The following is a 20,562-nucleotide window of genomic DNA, read 5'->3' as shown; positions in this document are numbered from 1 at the left end:
TCTAAATCGTCTTAGTTTTCTGACCAATATATCTACAGTAAACATGTTAAATCAACCTCAACCCTCCCAATTGGAAAATGTCAAAATGCTGACAGGCATCTAATTTTGTCCTGGAAACTTGTGGGTGGGGCAGTTTTCTCTGTTTCTCCTCACCTTTGCTCAAGCATGACACTATTTTCAAGATGTCCCTCCCTGACAACTCACTATCCCACTGACCAATCTGCTACTGGGCTGGTAGCGGACTTTGTCCTCACGGTTTTATGAGGAAGTCTCGGGTACATGTTCCTGAAGGTGCTCGATAAAAAACATGAGCTGAGCTACAACTTCCACTCAACGCGTGAAAACACAAGAAGCTACCAGACATCAGCGGTAAGTTTTTGAGACTTATTATGTATGTATGTATGTATGTATTACATATGTATGTATTATTATGTATGTATTTGTTTTGTGTGTGAATGACGTGTAGTTAGGACTTGCTCTGAGTGTAGATTTAATCTAAGACACTAAAGTCCAAAATATCACACTAGTTTTCCTATTGCCTGTAATAAAAATGTTCAAAGAACACACTGAAAGGAGGTAGAACCTAAAATTGTAAATTTACAGGTAAAATGTTGTTAAATGGGTTTTATTTTCATCCATCATTTGCTGCTGCCTGTGTACTTTTGAAGTGTAAAAAACCTTTTTTTAAGTCACTCAAATCAGCATGAAGGAGTAATGAAGGAGTTACATCAGACTTGTGTGTTTCCAGATGATGATGAACAAAAACAAGCTTTTCTATGTACTGCTGCTCTTGTAAATTTCATGTGAAGATATCCGGCTCAAAGCACTTCTAAAAGTGAAAGACTTATGTTTAATGTAAGTCGGTACACATCAGTGACATTTCGGATGTGTCTCATGGATATCGTGTATGAAACTGCAGGTTTGTGAGGACAGGATGTTGAGGAGCAACCCTCCCTCTGACTATGACACCAGCAGCTATGCAGGATCCATACAGTCCAAGTACGTGTCCCAGAATTTTCTGCATTTTATTGAGACATTTATTCATCTCTTCATTCTTCATTCATTTTCTTCATTAACTCTGTGATTTTATACTTGTGTGTGTGTGTTTGTGTGACAGTGGTTATTCCACAATGGATGATGCATCATCCCAAATATCAAATTTGTCCAGCCTCAGTGCGAAGTCCATTTACAGTGAGTCAACTCTGCTGCAATTAAGTGATCACAACTTGTTTTTATTCATTAGGAATCCCTCAAACTTCTGTTTTGTGCTCCAACAGTGCAGAGGAGGGAGTACGCAGACTCGTTAAACAAGATGCTGGACACATTTCAGTACCGGGTGGAGGTATCATGATTTTGTCGCGTATCAAATGTGAGGCGGGTGAATGTCGCGGAGCTGTTTGTGGAGTTTTTATTGGCTCTTTGTTGCAGCACCTGTTTACTTGTAACCTGGATGGGAAGGAGCTAAAAAACATCAAAGACTGTGTGGAGCGCCTGAAGCTGCTGGATCAGATGGATCGTGTGTGGGGTCAGAACATGCTACTGGAGGTGCGAGGAAACAACCTGCTCTTCAAAGACATCGAAACCATGGTAAATGGTGACACAGACAGTATTTTTGCACTAAAAAAAAACAACTTTTGACTCCATTGCAGAGCCTGATCAAGAGTTGTAGAGCAGGGGTTCTTAACCTTTCTGACCTTGGGGCCCAATTTTTTCAGTACAGAGTGGCCCGGGGCCCATTAAATATTAACACTTTATAGCAGGGGTATTCAACTAAAACTTTAAGAGGTCCATTTAGAGAAAATTCACTCAAGCGAAGGTCCAGAACATCATTATATATATATATATATATATATATATATATATATATATATATATATATATATATATATATATATATATATATATATATATATATATATATATATATATATGTGTGTGTGTGTATATGTATGTATATATTCAAGTAGCCTCATAGTTGTATCAACATCTGCATCTGACTGGTATATTAAAAAAAGTACATATTTGCCACTTAACATGTGTAACTTGAATTACACACATTTTTTTCTCTTAAAAATAAAATACATTTTATTTTATTTTTCAAATGCTATCTTATTTTATTTCTCTACCAGCAGTTTGAATTTCCCCTTTTCTTTGTTAATTGTCTCAACACATTTTTATAATAAATTAATATAAATATTGGTGAGCCTGGAACGATATTTAGTTTTACAAAGCAAAACTTAGTTTGATTGTACTTTATTTAAGATATTACATTAATATTACATTAATCAGTTGTCAGAGGACTCAGCGCGTCAGGTTTCATCCGAGCCTGATCAGCTGAGACGGGGAGCCCGCAGCTCTCTGGCTGCGGAGCACCTGAGTCTTTCCGATGCTTTTGAGAAAGCCCGAACAGCCCAGTCCAGCAGACACGTCAGCCCATGCATCTACATGTACAATCCTTCAGCAGTAACGACGGAGCCCGCAAGCCCGAGCGGCACCGACCTCCCCGGCCGCGGGGACGCGTCGGGATAAATGATCAGACCGCGCTCGCTCGCTCTGGGCGCAGACCCAAGTAATCGATCCCTGATACTGGCGGATCTAAACCTACTCTGTGCAAAATTAAGGATTTACTCTGTAAATACACACCATTTCTCTTACTATTACACGTACAGCTAGCTGAGTGTCTTCTCCTCATTTGGTCGAGAGTTGCTATGCAGTCCCGCGGCCCCCGCGGCCCAAATGTACAAAACAGAATTTTTTTTGCGGCCCACTAGATGGCGCTCGCGGCCCAAGTGTGGGCCGCGGCCCTATGGTTAAGAATCACTGTTGTAGAGAATGACTTTCACGAACGGTAGTCCGTAGCAGTGAAACCACAATAACTTAAAAACTAGAGATCAATATAAAAGAAGGCCACTGTACACAGAAGTTGAATTAAAAACACCCACATACAGTAAACCAAGAGACTCCCCTTCTTATCTACTGCATTAAAATACTTGAAATACTTTATGAATAAGGTTATGACATTGCACATGAAGAAAACTCCACTAGTGCAAAGTTATTTAAGTTGGATAAGAGTATGAATGACCTCAGAGTCAGAGCAGGAGAAGCACAGATGTCTTTTCATGTGCCAAGAAAAAGAAACAGAAGCAGGTACAAATACTCTCCCACAACTTACAGGTGAACTAACAGAGGTTTTTTGTGCACACCTCTGTGTTTTGCCAGGAGGAGCTGGAGTCCATTCTTCTCAGCGATGTACAGGAGTTGGAGGCCGTGCTGAATGCTGAAGTGTACAACTCCCTGCTCACCCTGTCAGTTCAGTCCAGAAACAAACACACCACCACGGTCTTCATGTTCCAGTGTGAAGACGTCAGGGTGAGGGCACATCTCCGGCCTTTATCATGTCCGTTGAAGGGAAAAACACGAGTATTTGAAGGTTTCTTGTTATTTCCAGGCTGATTACATTCAAAAGAGTCTATCCCAAACATTGACACATAGAAGAGAAGAGTCAGGCCTCAGGTACAGTACAGCCAGCTTGTACAAATACTGTAAGCAGTTTTGTTTCTTCCTTTAATGTACTTTTTATATGTTTTGAAGTAGAAATGTGAAAGTAGCAGAAGGACCTAAAAAAGAAAAACAACCACAGTGGATTCCTTCTGACTACGGTGAGACCATCAAAAGATATTCACGTATGAGGAATATGATCACTCCTCAGCTCTACTTTAACTTTATATCATTTAAGATAGTGTTATCCTGCAAAAAAGGAAATTTCAAACACTTTAAAATAAAAGGCCCTGCGATGATTACTAGAAAACGTAAATACATTAAATCTGATTTTCCACAGTGGAAATGTTGTGAAATGTTGCTAGGGAACTTTGACTTATTGTCAGCCAACAATATTTTTCTTCTGCCAACCATCTAGACACTGGAAGTCCCATTGTCAGTAATTATTAAGGTATATCTGTCTATAAACGAGATCTTCACAACAGCTTTTATCTTCATGCAGGTCCATATTAACACACTTCCACATCAGTCTGACCCCTGCAAGCTTTTTCCTCTTTTTTGCCACATAAAAATGATCATTATAACGAAAAAAAAGTTGAATCATAGTGTCATCAGACCTCAGGACAAGCCTCTGAAAAGTTAAGACATTTGCTCGACGGGCACCTGTAAACTGTAATCTGGCTTTTTCGTGGTGGTTTTAGAGCAGTGGCTTCCTTTTCCATCGTGGCCTTTCAGCTTACTTTGCACTGATGTAGCTTTGGTGTAAAGTGCTGCCTATGCTTGTGCATTAGTGTTTGATCAGATGTGCGTGGGACCTTCAGGTAACATAAAATTGTAGGAGTGGATGAGTCAAACTTTTAAATTCCCCATATTTCCCTCATCCCTTCTTTCATGAGGTTTATAAATAAGAGAGACTTGGGAATCCTGATTTACTTACACCATATGTTTCCTCAGCCTCTCTCAGACATGGCAGTCAATATAAAGAATTTGTGTTTCGACTGTTCAGAAGCAGAAAAACTGTATTTGACTATATTTAAGTGGCGGGAAAATTTTGAATCTTTTTTTTTGACAGCAGCACCCCCTCTTTCTTTTTATAAAACCTGTTCTTACCTATCATCTAGGAGAGGCTGATTATCCTAAGAGTGAACCACATCCAACTCAGGGCAGGGAGGTTGAGAAGAAGGAGGACACTCCACCGCGCCGGGAGCAGGCCCCGCCCCAGCCCCCTCTCGTTGCACCCCCTCCGAGAGCATACACCGAGCTGGAGAGGAACGTGGTGAGTTTCACAGCAACTCTGAAATTCTGACATATCATTTAATGGGGGGTTACATGCTGTAACCTATTGTTTCTCTGCAGGATATTTTGAATCACATTTTAAATGAGATAGAAATCTTCATGGGGAAAATAGCTGCTATAGAAGCTAAAAGTGCAAAGAAAAACAAAAAGAAGAAGAAGAAAGGAAAAGGTACTTCAATGCAAAAACCTCAGACATAACAAATGCACAGGCAACATCCAGTGTATTGCTTCCATGCATACTGAATATTTCATGAAAAAAACCCCAACATTTTTATGTACTTTGTTTTCGTCTTTTGTTTTCTTTAGCTTTGGATGGAATGCCTCCTGCAGAAGAATTTGCAGAATGTTTCCATAAATGCAAATATGGTTTTAACCTTCTGGTTTGTTTCTTTCTGTTTTAACATTTATAAGCAATCATGGCAGTTTGTGTGGTTCCTGTTCACGCTTTAAAGCACATTTGCCTTTTACAGGCAGAGCTCAATAAAAAGATCCATAATCCAGGAGCGCCTGAATTCATCCACTCCTTATTCTCAACATTAGCATATGTAAGTCACTCTTCTTTGAACGGCTAATTTCTTTACTTCCATTATATCAGTATTTCTCATTGCTGTTGAAAAGTGAGTTACATTTTTTCCATTTATTTTGCACTACCGTTTTGTATTTAAATATTTTGAGCCATGTTGGTTTTTAATAGTTTTTAAAAGTATACTTTGTATTTTTTTATTTAATCTGCTCATGGATGGGTTAACCAAAATAATTTGCTTAACTGACAGCTCACTAGAGTCACTTGTTACTCCTTCTCTAGTTGGTGTCTCACTGCCCCAAAGATCAACCGGCCACCATTGTGGCGCCGCTACTCACCCCTCAATGCATCCGTCTCCTGAGTGAAGAGGCGTCCAGCGAGGAGGACGAGCTGTGGCAGTCTCTGGGAGACCCCTGGAACATCCCCAGGTGCAATAAGCTCCTATCTTCATCCGCTGCACACACTGAAAGACTCTGATTCCCTCCTCTGATTAATCTTCTTTACTAGCACTACTAGTACTAGTACTACTACTGTCATTTAGCAGACGCTTTTATCCAAAGCGACTTACATCTGAGACACACACACCATGGAGCAATTAGGGTTAAGGGCCTTGCTCCGGGGCCCAAGGTGGTTCATCTTGGTTGCCACTCCAGGGCTTCCAGATCTTCTCCAGACCAAAGCCCACCTCTGTAGCCTAGACCAGTGGTTCCCAACCTTTTTTCCTTGGAGCCCCCCCTACTTGTGTCTAAGACCTGCCAGGCCCCCCGACCCGTACGTACTAGCACCAAAATAGTCTTTAATTGAAAAAAATGAACATTTATTATGTTTTTTTGATACATTTCTATTCGGTTTACTCTGTATACATATGACTTTGTTTTTCTCCAATGTCACCAATGTATAAAATACGCACAAAAGGACATACAAATATTTCTGAAAAATGTCTCTTTTAATGAGACCAACATATTTTAACATTTTTCCTTTAACAACCTGTCGGAGTAGATTAAATGTTGAGTAATGATATAATAATAACGAATTAAATAATTTCCTCTGTTTGTCACCAGTGTATAAAAAACACAAAAAATATTCAAGGCATTCATAAATTATTCCTAACAATGTCTTATGAAGGACTCATTCGCAAATATCATTTTTAGAACTGCATAATTTCAAAGCAGGCAAAATTTCGCGCCCCCCCCCCCAGAGATCTCTGGCGCCCCCCCAGTGGGAGACACTGGCCTAGACTACCACCCCCTCTTTAATCACACTTATAGTCACTGTTGTGATTAATTGTGGGTCCAGATGATAATCATGTCTGATTTTGATCATATAACAAGTTCCCAGTGGCCTGAGGACGATGAGGACATTCCAGTTTACAGCCTGGAGTTCAGTGATGGCTGGCAGCCCCCTGAAATAACTGCAGCACCTGCACCGAGCGAACCAGCGAGCAGACAGGAGAGTCCCAAACCTGCTCCAAAACCAAAACCTTCACCTCCACCTCAAATTCAAAGCACAACTGAGCATGTGAGTTTAAGTTTTAGCCACAAGTCTGTAGTTCTAGTAAAGGAAATTGAAACAACTGTGTTTATTGATCTTTTCTGCACAGATCTATGCCAAGTGTAAACCAAAACCACCAAAAGCTAAAAAGTATGTACAAGCACACAGTTATCTTTTAATGTAATAGGAATGTTTTCAAACTTTAGGGCTCTAATTTGTTTTTTTGTTTTTGTTGTTGTTACTTTTCAGCTTACCTGAATCAAAACGGTGTGACCTGCGCGTTAAGTATGACTTCATTGCAAGAAATCATCGAGAGCTCTCCATCATGAAAGGAGAAATCGTGGAGGTGAGCATCCGTCTCTTTTATTTAGGACTCAGTGGTGCTCAGAGATCAAATATCTCTTGAACACTAGAACCAGTTTTTTGCTTTGTTTGTCCCCAGCTGTTGGACAAGTCGAAGCAGTGGTGGAAAGTGAAGAACAGCAACGGGGAGGAAGGTTATGTGCCCAATAATGTCCTGGGGGCTGATGACGAATCATCTGTTGAGGTGATTATCAAAAATATGATGACAGTCGCTCAACATAAACATCAGAAAAAGATTCACTGACCATTAATAACATCTGTTCACACAAAGAATGAAATATCCCTCTCCTATTGCTCCCTTTTCCAAGAAATATGAGGCATCTCCATTGCTAACAAGAAAATCCAAACCACCACAAGTGAAAGCCTGGCTGGAAGACAAGGAGTTCAGCCAAATGTAAGTAGCATCACATGCTAAACCTGGTACTACATAAATGAAGGTAAAGGTTTTCTTTTATTGATTTATGTTTTTACAAACCCTGATTAAATATTTGAGGGTTTATCCATGCAAATGTTTTATTAAACCTATACATTTGCATATTTTCTCCCTGAATTGTAGTGATTTAAGGAAATTGATCATCCTTACGTAAAGAACAGCAGCAATATATTAGATGATTCAAATTTGTATTGCTTCTGACTAAAGATGTAATTTTTAAAGGAAACAGTATGATTTTCTCTTATGAAAACATAAAATCTAACCATTGAGATGTATTGCATGACAAATATGGTTGAACGAAAGGAAAACAATGCATAAAAACCAGTAATCTGAAATTCATTTCCTTTATTTATTCTTTTTTTTTTCTTTTTTACTTCATTTATGTCTGTTGGAATGGATGATGTCAGTTTTTGGATAAATGTTTCTTTCAGCTGCTTTGGGAGTCGAGTTGCACATTCTTTAAAATACCACATTTTCATTGGGCTAAAATCTTCTTCTCCTTTCAGCTTTTCCCTTCAGGGGTCGCCACAGCGAATCAGTTGCCTCCATTTGAGCCTGTCTTCTGCATCCTCTTCTCTGACCCCAACTACCTTCATGTCCTCTTTCACTAAACCTCCTCTTTGGTCTTCCTCTGGGTCTCCTGCCTGGCAGTTCAAAACTCAGCATCCTTCTATCAATATATTCACTATCCTCTTATCTCCAAAGCCTCTAACATGTGCTGTCCCTCTGATGTTCTCATTCCTGATCCTGTCCAATCTGGTCTCTCCTAGAGAACCTCAGCATCTTCATCTCTGCTACCTCCAGCTCTGCCTCCTGTCTTTTCCTCAGTGACACTGTCTCTAGACCGGGGGTCGGCAACCCGCGGCTCTAGAGCTGCATGCAGCTCTTTAGCGCCGCCCTAGTGTCTCCTGGAGCTTTTTCAAAAATGTTTGACCTTTTTTTCTCCTTTTTTTTTCTTTTCTTTCTTCTTTCTTTTCTCTTTTTTTCTCTTTTTCCTTTCCTTTTTAATCTCGACATTTCGGCTTTTTTCTCGAAATTTCGACTTTTTTCTCAACATTTCGACTTTTTTCTCGACATTTAAATTTTCTTCTCAACATTTCGACTTTTTTCTCAACATTTCAACTTTTTTCTCGACATTTCGCCATTTGTCTTCATTCTAAGGCTTATACAAGACTTTTCATTTTTTGCGGCTCCAGAAATGTTTGTTTTTTGTGTTTTTGGTCCAATATGGCTCTTGACCAAACAACATCGCTGGTCTCACCACAGTTTTGTACACCTTTCCTTCAGCTGAAACTCTTTTATCACACATCACACCTGACACTTTTCTCCACCCGCTCCATCCCGCCTGCACACGTTTCTTCACCTCTTTTTCACACTCTCCATTGCTCTGAACTGTTGACCCCAAGTACTTAAAATCCTCCACCTTCTCTATCTCTTCTCCCTGTAACCTCACTCTTCCACTTGGGTTCTTCTCATTCACACACACATAAACTCCATCTTGCTGCGGCTAAACTTCATTCTTTTCCTTTCCAGGGTAAACCTCCACCGCTCTAACTTCTCCTCCACCTGTTCCCTGCTCTCACTACAGATCACAATGTCATCTGCAAACATCATAGTCCATGGTGATTCCTGTCTAACCTCGTCTGTCAGCCTGTCCATCACCATAGCAAACAAGAAGGGGCTCAGGGCTGATCCCTGATGTAGTCCCACTTCCACCTTGAACTCCTCCGTCACACCTACAGCACACTTCACCACTGTCTTACAGTCTTCATACATGTACATGTCCTGCACCGCTCTAACATACTTCTCTGCCACACCAGACTTCCTCATACAATACCACAGTTCCTCTCTGGGCACCCTGTCATAAGCTTTCTCCAGATCTACAAAGATACAATGCAGCTCCATCTGAACTTCTCTATCAACATCCTCAGAGCCAATACTGCATCTGTAGTACTCCTTTTTGGCATGAAACCATACTGCTGCTCACAGATCCTCACTTCTGCCCTTAGTCTAGCTTCAACTACTCTTTCCCATAACATTGTATGGCTCATCAGATTTATTCCTCTGTAGTTGCCACAACTCTGCACATCTCCCTTGTTCTTAAACATTTCATTGGGCTAAAATAAGCCAAAATAATTGGCATTATTTCTTTCTTTCTTTCTCAAGGAACTCTGGTGGTATTTTGGCAGTAAACTATGGATCATTATTATCTACTCTTCAGCCAGTAGTTTCCACTGGCTTGCATGGTACCATTAATAAAAGTCACATCACCAAGGCTTTGTTCATACTCAGTTCCCTCCAATCACACTCCCACCTCCGTGCTTTACTTTAAGGGCTGTCTGGTCACATGGTATTTCCATGGTATTAAACATGTTGGACCACACTGAATTAGGCTTCATTATATGCTAAGCTTAATCTTGTAGCTTTGTGCTGAGAGAAAAACACTGATTCTCTTTTATAATTTCTGTCCTAAGTAGGACAAGTAGGTAACTGTATATGGTGTCATTTAAGGAGGAAGGTCACCGTGGCTGTTTTCTCCTTTGGTTCTCTATTTTATCGTATTCCTTCTAAGGTAGCCATTTTCTGATCTAAAGTGGATGTATCGTGAATCGTGAATGCAAGAACATGAGTTTAATACTTAAAGGAAAAATGTAAAAAGCTCCTCACACTAAAAGATCTATTTACTGTTGCAGTGGCTGACTTAAAAACCTCCATGCATGTGGCTGAGGTCACAGTTTCTAATGTTACACATTAACTAACCAGTATTGATTTGATGTCTTCACTTGCAGCACCGTGCGCTGTCTAGGCGGGCTGAGCGGCCCCATGTTGTTGGGAATGACCAGAGAGGAACTGAAAATGGTGTGTCCAGAGGAAGGAGGGCGGGTCTTCTTCCAGCTGCAAGCAGTCAAGTCTGCCTTAGCTGTAAGTTACTCGCAGAGGTCTTAATTTATTTTTTTTACCCTACATCTCAACATTATATCAGTGCCCTACAGACAAATGCCAGTGTTGACAGAAAACTCTCTCTCTTTTCAAACTGCAGTGAAAAGGGCACCCTGGGAGCAGAGGGGAGGAAATATGCTTGGACCAAAACAGTGAATGGAAACTGGATTTCAGCTACTAATAAGCAACAGAAAAAAGTAACTTTGGCATTTAGTCACTTTCTATAATCAAGAAAGATACTTCATATTTATACATAATTTTATTATTTATAAAATATTAAAAAAATGTGACTTTTAAATGTATATTAGTGAAGTTGTTTAGTGTTATTCTGAAATGTTTCAAGTCATCAAATTAGCACATTTGATGAAGTGTAAATAGAAGTATCGCAAATGATTTAGTAACACGTTAATATTGCAGCATAACTGAACACTAATAACACAAGTATGATTTTTATTGTCATTCTGCAACCTGTAAATTAAAGTCTGGCACAAGTTGAGTGGATTAACATGCTTTATTTTGTTATCTAGAACATGTGAATCTTATTAGATCTGGAAAACTCTGGAAGTCCATCTCAAGCAATAATAAGGCTACAGATCAAATTAGACAGAATTCAAAATAAAACCATGTAAAAAAAAAAGTGACATGACCGTGTAAAAACATACTTTTCTATGAAAAACATCTACTTAACTCAAGATTGTGAAGGCAGCGAGCTGAAACTTGTATAAAAAAAATGTAGAAATGAATGTAGAAAGAACTAAGGATGAAAGTGAAATTATTATTTTTCCCAAATAGTCACAGTGTTTGCTTTTCTGACATTGAGATCATCAATTTACATGAATACAATCTAAAAAAAAAAAAAAAAATCTATTTTTTAACATTTTTGATTCCCGCTCTCATTTTTATCATAGTAAACCAAACATTTCTTAGTTTTAGTACGTTTGGGAAAAGCAATCTTTAAGTACTTCCACTATTGAAAGTGGAGACTTTCTTTTTAACAAACTATTAAAAGTTACAACCAAACAGATGAAATTATGAAAATAATACGAATTGTGGGCCGATGGTGGGCCAATGTCGTCTCTGTAGGCAGAGTCGTGCCATTAACGGAAAAGAGGAGACGACTAATTGTGAGGTAGGATGCACGATATTGTGAACAAATTAAACGGTAGTCAATGGGTTGAAAAGCTGAGTGGATGGAAACTGAGTGGTCCAGAATACAATCATCAAAACCGTACTCCTAACAGAATAAACAAGCACTGCAACCTATATAAGAAAATTAACTCTTAAACATTCAAACTGATAAAAAAGTCAGTTTTGAAAAAAGCTGTTGCAATTTTTAAGGCAGGCAGACAAAGATGAGAAAATTAAGTTAAAATCCATTCATAGACAAAGAACGGGACAAAATCAACTTTGCTGATGTGATGCATAGGAGGAGTCAGTGTTTGTGTTGGTGTTTGACCCGCCCGCCGCTCTAAATCAAGATGCACCATTAAATGTGAATGTCTTATTTTGTAGTATAGCAATCTGGTAATCAAACATAAGTGAGTGAAAACCGCTACGTTAGTAATATATGTATATAGAAGTTGGGTGGACATTAAAATATCATGTCTAGTTAGTTGTTAAAGCCCAACAAGAATAAAACCAAGTTGAAACTCAATTCACCACATCATGCTCACAATGACCAACCAAAATAAAAGTGTTGCCTTTAACATGACTATATCGTGCATATAAAATCTTTTTCACCTTTAAAAAATATATACGGTAGATGAAATCCACCGGTTACATGAGTTTGAGTTCAGCTCCAGCGCATCTTTTTACTCCTTTAAGCAGTGATGTCCTAACTAAACAAAAATAGATGCTCGTGTTTCATTCTAATCATCTATCAAGCAAACACATCCTAATACTATACACTAATTATTTAAACATCACCTAGGATTTATGACCTAAATATTGCTAGACGGCAGAATCCAACGATCAGTTTGATCCTTGGACTGTGTTCAGTGGCAAGTTTTGCAGCGTGAAAATTTGTAGTTTCTGATGTAAAAATATGAAGCGTGTGGCAGTAGCTTTTGACCAGGTTTGGGACCAATATAAAAGCAATGCTGCAGAACCATGCAACAGTTTTAACCATGTCCCAGCATGGTTTGCTCATTTCTGCAACACTGAGCTTAAATCTGTTTATTTGAAAAGAAAAAAAAAACTGATTCCACCTCAAAAGCTAGTCGGCACACCCTGAACTACTAAAGATGCTTTACGTTAAAGTCAGTAACTCATTCTCTCTTGACATCCATTAGTCATGCAGGTATGCAGAAAAGCACCTATGACGCTTAGCACTAGTAAAAAAAAAATGTATATAGCCTATATAATAAGTCTTTCTTCTCTCAGGCAGATAAAAGCTACTTTACACCGAGCATGCAGCTAGGTGGTTTGAGTTTTATCAGTGTACTATGGAGAAAATGCTGGTTATCACAACAAAAACTGAACATGCAGTGCTCAAAGCTAATTATTAAAAGGCACTGTGAAGTCGTGGCTCGGTGCTTAGAAACCATGTGCTGCTGCATGCAAAGGAAACATTTCTCTGAAGGTGAAGGAATGAGCACGACTGCGGCCCTGCAGAAGCAAAGAGGGTGCTTCAAAGCCACAGAAACAGTAAAAAAAAACAACTTAATCCACATTTTTTGTGCTATACAGTGCACATCTCTCTTTTATATTTCTGCTACCATCAAAGTAAACCCACAAATTAACAGTAATTTTGCAAGTATAACTAAATGCACAGCTGACGCGGCTTGTTTTCTATAAGGAATGTTTGCAGTCAGTCGCTTAAAGTCTCTGAAATTCAAAGCCATTTCTCTCCAATATGCTGCGTTCTGTGCTACTTAGGATCAAAGAAGAATGTTTTTGAAATGTGTGCAATTTAGCAAATAAAATCCACAACAAGATCTGCATCTGGCAAATAGTCAGAGCTGCAGCATTCAGTGGAATAAAACAGAAACTGGTTAAAGATTGTTTTCAGGGTGTGTGCAAGGTCCAACAGCAATCCCAGCATGCTATTACAATTACTCTGCATTAATAATGCAGATGAACAAAAAAGGATGATTAAGTGTCATAACTGTTGAGTGGAAATTAAGCAACGCTGAGACAAGTTTGCTATAGAAAAGGTTTAAATGTGCTGGCTTGTTAGTGTAAAACAGAAAAACCTCACAGGGATCATGTGGCAGCGTTGCCAGAAACTGATGGGCACACAAACACATGTTGTTATCCTGCTGGTCAATTACTAATAAACCCTGATGCTAATTGTTGCAGCAAACTCAACATGTCACAGCGAATAACTGAAACAGAAGAGTTAGAGGTTGAAGAAAAACCAAAAGTAAAACACACAGACTAATGGAAGAATATTGAAACTGTGGCACTAAAACCTTGGCTTAATCATGTCTGTGTAGTTGACAGAGTGTGTTATACTTCTACACTGATGCTCGACAGAATTACCCTCACACCACGTGTTTCTGTTGTCATGCTGAGCAGGCTACAGGGTCGAGGATTTACAGGAAGAGACCAGGAGACTTTAGCGTGGCCCAGTGAGTGGACCCATGGTCAGAGAGTCCTCCTCGTCGTTGGTGTCCAGCTCCTCTGTGCGCACAGCGTGAGTGATGAGGTGAAGCTCCTCGGTGAGCGTCTCACTGCGGTACCCCACGCGGATGTCAGGGACATTGGTGCGGCGGATGTCGTTGCTCTCAGGGCCCTCCTTAAAGTAACTGGGGCCGAGCCAGTAACTTTTTGCCTGTAATTTGAAAAAGCTGCATCAGTGGGAGCAGTGAGTTTGCAGTAAAACACCAAGTCTGTTCTGAGGAATCTAGAGGGGGTTCTCAACCACTTCATATACATTGGTGATACTGATAATTTGATTAGCTGATTATTATATTATATCACTGGAGTCACAGTGATATGTTGTACTGAAATGCATTATCTTCAGAGGAGATTTTAACAAACTGCCTCTGTAAATGCAGAGTAGTCCAGTCAAACTCTACCTTCAATAACCCCATTTTGACACTGGAGAGAGAGTAAAACATGAAAACTAACTTGATTGTAACACGTCCCCCTCCCCAAGAACAAAAAAAATAGTGATTTTTTTTTTTTATTATAATAAAGTTGTTTGGTTGTTTTTCACAAAAGCAGCGTCCATGAGAGGCAGACTCTTTGAGGAGCAAAGATGGGCAGAAGATCTTTGTCAAAAAACATGAGAAAACCACCTGAATGTTTGAAAACAGTGTTCCTTAGAGCAAGATTAGAAAAGATACCACCATATCATGAAGTAGTTCATGGAATCTGAAGGAATTTCATATGGTTGCACTAAAGGACGTAGCGCCAAAATCATTCCCAAGCACCATAACGTAGGGCCACATTCACAAATGCATGTTAAAAATGTTACTGTGAAACAAAGAAGCCTTGTGTTAACCTTGTCTGGAGGTGGTGTTGAGAGTTCTGGGCTCAGAATCATCTGGGATGGATCATCATACAGTGCAATCATGTATCATGGTCAGAAGAAATCCGCATTTTTCAACAAAGGAATGTAAAACCACATGCTGCACACATTACGAAAGCATGGGTGAGGAAGGGTACGACTACTGGACCACAGCCTGTAGCCCGTAGGTCTGATCTGTCCCCAACAGAGAACAGGTGGAGGATTTTGGAACTTCAACCCCTGAGTGCTGCTGCGTATAGAGGCACAGGGCCAGCCGAAACACATCACATTAGGCCTGGAAAAATCGATTTTCCGATTCTAAATCGATTCTCATATTAATTCCTAAAAATCGATTCTCATGTCTAAAGATCGATTATTTTTTTTCCATCATTTTCGCCAGGTGAACTTTAATCCCAGTAGTCGGACACACAGTTTGTCATGACACTTCTGAAAAATGCCAGGTGCTTCATGGCAATATGTGTGCGTGGTGACAGAATAAATTAGATAAGCTAAAATGATTTGTTTACTGCATGAACTGTTGCAATTTCTTTCTTTTTTGCACTTTAAATGGATATTGAAAGGCCTGTTTGAGTTATTTATTTCTTAGTTATTTCACAATAATTATTGTGAAATTATTATTTCACTTGTTATTTTACAGTCATATAATTCAGGCAACAGCTCAAAAAACATTTTAAATAACACTGAGCCAAATCAATATTGAATCGGATTGAATCATAATAATCGATTCTGAATATTAAGAATCGGAATCGAATCGATTCTTGACATTTGAATCGATACCCAGCCCTACATCACATAGCATTTAATCTGTAAACCTTTTCTTGAGTTGAAAAAGAGTAAAAACCTGACTGTTTACCTTGTGTGAAAATCCACTCATGAGGACACTGTTCCTTGCCAGCTCACACATGTCACACGAGCTCAGTTTCCACACCTGAGTGGCGATGCTGTACTCTTCCATCAGTGGCTCCTGGGAGCATCAAACACGCACATCACACACTCAAATGCAAATCAGTGGAAAATCAGATTCTTGATTCTTATCTTTTTACATGTTGTACTGAGAGGGTAAGACAGGCGTGGACTCAAACTGACTTTGGTGAAGTGGAACTGAAGAGGATCATCGGTGGACAGAGAGACGATGAGGCCTCTGGACAAATACTCCGGCAGTGGGTTGCGGTGGTAACTCAGGAACAGGCTGTTGTTACTCAGCGGTGACATGGCGATGCCAACTTGAGCCAGGTAGTAAAGATACTGAAGCACTGGGGCCTGAGGGGTATATCAGAGAAGGAGCGGAGAAGAAGAAGACAGAGAAAAAACACCTGTTTTAAAATGGCTGCATTGGCTCCCCGTGCGCTTCAGGGTCAATTTTAAGGTTCTTTTACTAGTTTTTAAGTGTCTTAATGTTCTTGGGCCTTCTTATTTGTCTGCACTACTTTTACACTATCGACCCTCGCGGACCCTGAGGTCCTCCGGTGCTGGCCTTTTAACCATACCAAAAGTTAGAACCAGGACAGACGGGGAGGCGGCATTCGGTTTTTATGGTCCCCGATTGTGGAACAGCCTCCCGGAGAACCTCAGGGCCGCAGAGACTGTTGATGTTTTTAAAAAGAGGCTCAAGACCCATCTCTTTAATCAGGCTTTTAACTGACTCTTTTAACTCTTTTACATTTTTTATGCTCACCCTTATTTTTATTGGATCTTACTGCTCTGTTTTATATTTAGTTTATCCTTTTTTATCATAATTTATTTTCATTGTTTTATCTTAATGTTTTATCTAAATATTTTAGTTGTTATTTATGGTCTATTTTATACATTTTACTGTCTTATTCTTTTAGTTTTTAATGTCTTGCTTTCTAGACATACTTTTAGGATTTTACGTTATGTTATACTTTTTAAACTCCTTTAGTGTATCTTATCCTGCTTTCTTGTAGCTTTTATCTCCAGTGTTTCCTCATGGGGAGCCTCCATGCTGGGAGTGACTCTGGCCTGCAGGGGGGTCGTCCTGGGGGTGGTTCTGGCCTGGATGGTTGTGGAGCTCTGCACCACGGCTTCACCGCTGTGGTGTGGACTCCTCTATCCGTCCGGGCTGGGATGGTCTCTGTGGGCCCCCCCCCTCCCCCTTGTAGCTGCGGGCTATGAGACCTCCTGGTGTGGACGGCTCCCTGTTACCGTTTCCTCACCTGGATCCTCTGTGCTCAGCCATGTCTGCACCGTGTGTCTGTGTGTGTGTCTGTGTGTGTAACTTGGGTGAATTGTGGTATGCTTGTGTCTGTCTGTGTGTGCGCGGGGAGGGGGGAGGGGGGCAGGGCATTAATAAATTTTATGTATTTTATGTGTTTTATGAAAAGCACTTTGTGTTACATTTTTTTGTATGAAAGGTGCTTTACAAATAAAGTTTGATTTGATTTGACAAATAAATACAGCTTTGAGCTACAGTGGCATAACTGTTTGTCAGCAGCAGGGGACTGGCAGCTTTGCTGAGCTCCATCCCCATCTGTTATTATTTACCAGTCAATGAAAATAATGGTTCTGTCATATCTTTTTTATCCCACACAAATTGGACAGTTTAGAAAGGGAGTGAGGGGGTCCTCACTCAGGGAAACATATACACGTTTCATCATGTAGCATAAGTTCTGCTACCATCTGTTAAGTTCACATGTAAATACAGTAGGTCTGATGAACTCTTCCTGCACTGACGCCTCTGTAGTCAAACCCCTAAACAAGTTATACAGAGTATAACATGTAGTAAAATACTTTTACACTAGTCCAGCCACTAGTGCAGAAAGTAATTAACTTGGCATTGGCACAAGACCTGAAGTATAGTACTATGTACTGCAGATATTAAACAAATATTATTTTCTTAACTTTGTGTAGTGTTTTCAACTTTATTTTGAGGGTTGTAATTTGGTTTGGATGATTTCTCTGCTACAGTTTTTTGCTTGGGGAATAAATCTTTTTAAGTGCGTGTGCGTCTTCTTCTCACATGAACGACATAATTAAATGACTCTAACCAGAAACACCTGGAATGTAATAGCTTATGCTTCAGAAGCTAGCCTTCACACTTTTCTGCACATTCAAAACGTGTCACAAGTATGTGTTTGATGATTATTTATTCCAACTAAGTCAATAAAAAAATCCCAAACAAGAAAACACAACTTGACAATAACTTTAGAAATATCAAGAATTCTATTAGGACTTGAAGCAACACAGGAGACACCAGTTCTTATGTTTGAAGGGACCACAGTTTCAAAACATACTTGCTTTGGAGATAGCGGTGACGGTAGATTGGATCCATTTACTTTCTTTAACATTTAAAATAAATATAAACCTTCATGACTTTTGACAAACTTTCCAAATTATTGGTCAAATGTGTTTAAAAAGTTACAAATTAAAAGCTTATATGTGTTATCTAAGAATGATAAAGCCACGTATTTCAACAGAGGTCTTTTGGTAATAATCCACTGTGTGGCGTCCTGACCTTTCTGAGCAGCAGCCCATGAGAGATGTTCTCCGACAGCATGAAACCTGACACCAGGTGGTGGATCGGCCCGGCTTCACCACAGTGAGGTCGCAGCACGAAGGTATGGAAGCCTCGTTGCCTGCAAAAAATAAAAAATAAAAATCAGTATCTCAGTGTACATACAGAAAGAACAGACAACGTGTGTTATTTAACCTTGTAGTCTGAGGTTTGTTTAACTGGTCAGGTTTAGTGTCAGCAGTGATGTGTGTAAATCACGAGGTCAGCTGAATACCCAAATGTACTGGATGACCAAGTTTTTCCATCAACAGACTTGTCTCTTTCCCATTGGCACAGATCATTGTTTTATTTCAGGATGACAATACTTAAACTGGGACAAGAGAGGTTCAGGGACAATGAGACATCGTTTTCAGACATGGATTGGCCCCAATAGAGTGCAGATTTGAGCCACATTTACCCCTTTTACACCAAGCTGGTTCCAGGGCTGATGCTAGTGCTGGTGCTAGAGCCGGTTCGCGGTTGGTTCTAAGTAAGAACCGTTTGCTTTTACACAAGCCAGCAGCTGGCCAGAGAGCCACGTCATCACGTCACCACTCCTCCTCGTTTTCATCCCCACCCTGATCAGGAAGCTGAGAGCCAAAAGCTGTTTTAATTTCAGCTGTAGCGCTGTTAATATGGCACTTTATTAAGTTTTAATATTTTTTCAGGTAAAGTAACCTTTAAGATTCCCAACCTGGGCTCAGTTTATCCAAATAACGCCTGTTAAGAAATTTGCTCTGAAAATTTCGGAATTTCTGGCTGACTGCTGGCTCCGGAGCTGATTTATGGTTCCGCGTTAAATCGACGCAGAGCCTACGGCGTAGGGTACGGCGTGCGGCACCCGTCGCCGCGTAACCTACGCCGTAGGCTCTGCGTCGATCGTCACACCATATGAGGAACCCGGGCCGGGAATTTTTATTAAATAAATGGATCGAGCGTTGAAGACGGCGGTTAAGTTAGCAGACTCTTTTATTATGACATCCATTTATTTAATAAAAATTCCCGGCCCGCGGGGACGGGCTGGGAGAGGGCTCGAACGCGAGGTGGCGCTCCATCGGCGGGCACGGAGCACGCCGACGTTACTGTTGATGGATTGTACCGTAGACCACTGCTGCTTCTGTTTTACATCCATTATTAAATAAATGGATGTAATAATAAAAGAGTCTGCTAACTTAACCGCCGTCTTCAACGCTCCGTTGTTTAAAAACGGCGCGCTTCCGTGTTTACTCTGCTTTGGTTGTTCAGTAACACCGCAGAGTTATCTTAAACCCTTTTATACATATGTGAGACATTATGTTTGAGTGAATGGATAAAAATAACAATCGTGTGTCCTTTTATGGCTTTACCTTCTCAGTTGGTTGAGGACAGTCATGTTGGCATAGGTGTAGTAGAGGTAGTAGGAGTAGGGTGGGTTGTCCACTTCTGTCCAGTCAGCTGGCAGCGGACTATCAAGGTTGAAAATGTGGTGTTCGGGTTTAGACTCATCATCCACGCTGTCAAAGCCCACCACCTATCAACAAGCAAAACCAGATGATAAAATAAAAGTAAAACCATGACTTTAGGAATGGATAGGTTGGATTTTTTGTGAGATTGCACTCACGTGCTCCAGGAAGAGATGCAGATCAGGGTGACTGCTTGGGTTGATGGTGACTTCAAACAGAGGCAGGAAGATGTTCTCCAACATCTCTTGGAAATTGCCCAGCTGCTTCTTCGTGTGGTACACGTCACTAGAAAGGTGATTATTGAACAGAAAAACGTACAGAAAATAATTCTGTGTTTATTTTTGACAATGACATCGCTTTTAATTGCCAGAGGCTGTAAAAGTTCATTCATGACCACTTAGACATTTTTTCTCTAATTCTTTTTTTTTACTTTTGTTATCTAATCCAATATCAGTTTAGTTAATTTTAAAGGAAACACTTCGTTTACACTCTAATTATGTAAAATATATTTCTTCAGGATCTTTTCTTGAAATTTCTCGTTTTTTTTCAAATTATGTAAGATACTTTTAATATCATTTTACAAAGATA

General features: G+C 39.9%; 2 protein-coding genes across 7 annotated transcripts in view; one reads left to right on the top strand and one right to left on the bottom strand.

Moving 5' to 3' along the window:
* The first annotated feature begins 243 nt into the window (after positions 1 to 243).
* On the top strand, positions 244 to 11,040 carry eps8l3a (EPS8 signaling adaptor L3a). Of its 2 annotated transcripts, none has more exons than XM_061727091.1 (20): positions 244 to 369; positions 920 to 999; positions 1,118 to 1,191; positions 1,278 to 1,342; positions 1,429 to 1,587; positions 3,220 to 3,369; positions 3,449 to 3,513; positions 3,595 to 3,659; positions 4,620 to 4,774; positions 4,855 to 4,963; positions 5,101 to 5,174; positions 5,265 to 5,339; positions 5,600 to 5,745; positions 6,649 to 6,835; positions 6,918 to 6,958; positions 7,058 to 7,154; positions 7,251 to 7,355; positions 7,480 to 7,565; positions 10,394 to 10,526; positions 10,645 to 11,040. In XM_061727091.1, exons 1-20 carry the CDS (start codon positions 280 to 282, stop codon positions 10,645 to 10,647), a joined length of 1,959 nt encoding a protein of 652 aa, XP_061583075.1. In that variant the 5' UTR covers positions 244 to 279; the 3' UTR covers positions 10,648 to 11,040. The 2 variants fall into 2 exon arrangements, with proteins under 2 accessions (XP_061583075.1, XP_061583074.1); XM_061727090.1 differs by having other exon boundaries at positions 3,592 to 3,659.
* LOC133448501 (AMP deaminase 2-like) overlaps positions 11,037 to 20,562 on the bottom strand; it is a 37,593-nt gene continuing 28,067 nt past the window's right edge. For all 5 annotated transcript variants that reach the window (XM_061727087.1, XM_061727085.1, XM_061727086.1 and 2 more), the window contains 6 exons: positions 20,133 to 20,259; positions 19,879 to 20,042; positions 18,494 to 18,614; positions 16,108 to 16,281; positions 15,875 to 15,985; positions 11,037 to 14,319 (listed from right to left, as the gene is read on the bottom strand). In XM_061727087.1, coding sequence (XP_061583071.1) covers positions 14,104 to 14,319; positions 15,875 to 15,985; positions 16,108 to 16,281; positions 18,494 to 18,614; positions 19,879 to 20,042; positions 20,133 to 20,259 — 913 coding nt within the window. In that variant the 3' untranslated portion in view covers positions 11,037 to 14,103. The remainder of the gene's footprint in view (positions 14,320 to 15,874; positions 15,986 to 16,107; positions 16,282 to 18,493; positions 18,615 to 19,878; positions 20,043 to 20,132; positions 20,260 to 20,562) is intronic.

This window comes from Cololabis saira, chromosome 8, assembly GCF_033807715.1.
Source record: "Cololabis saira isolate AMF1-May2022 chromosome 8, fColSai1.1, whole genome shotgun sequence".
Classification (NCBI taxonomy): domain Eukaryota; kingdom Metazoa; phylum Chordata; class Actinopteri; order Beloniformes; family Belonidae; genus Cololabis; species Cololabis saira.
The sequence above is the reverse complement of the archived record's forward strand: the minus strand, read 5'-3'. Positions and strand labels throughout refer to the sequence as shown.

Coding starts and splice junctions, on each gene's coding strand:
- eps8l3a (XM_061727090.1), top strand. CDS start 280: ATGTTCCTGAAGGTGCTCGATAAAAAACATGAGCTGAGCTACAACTTC. Junction 1,000..1,117: donor GCAGGATCCATACAGTCCAA/GTACGTGTCCCA, acceptor TTTGTGTGACAG/TGGTTATTCCACAATGGATG. Junction 1,588..3,219: donor TCAAAGACATCGAAACCATG/GTAAATGGTGAC, acceptor GTGTTTTGCCAG/GAGGAGCTGGAGTCCATTCT.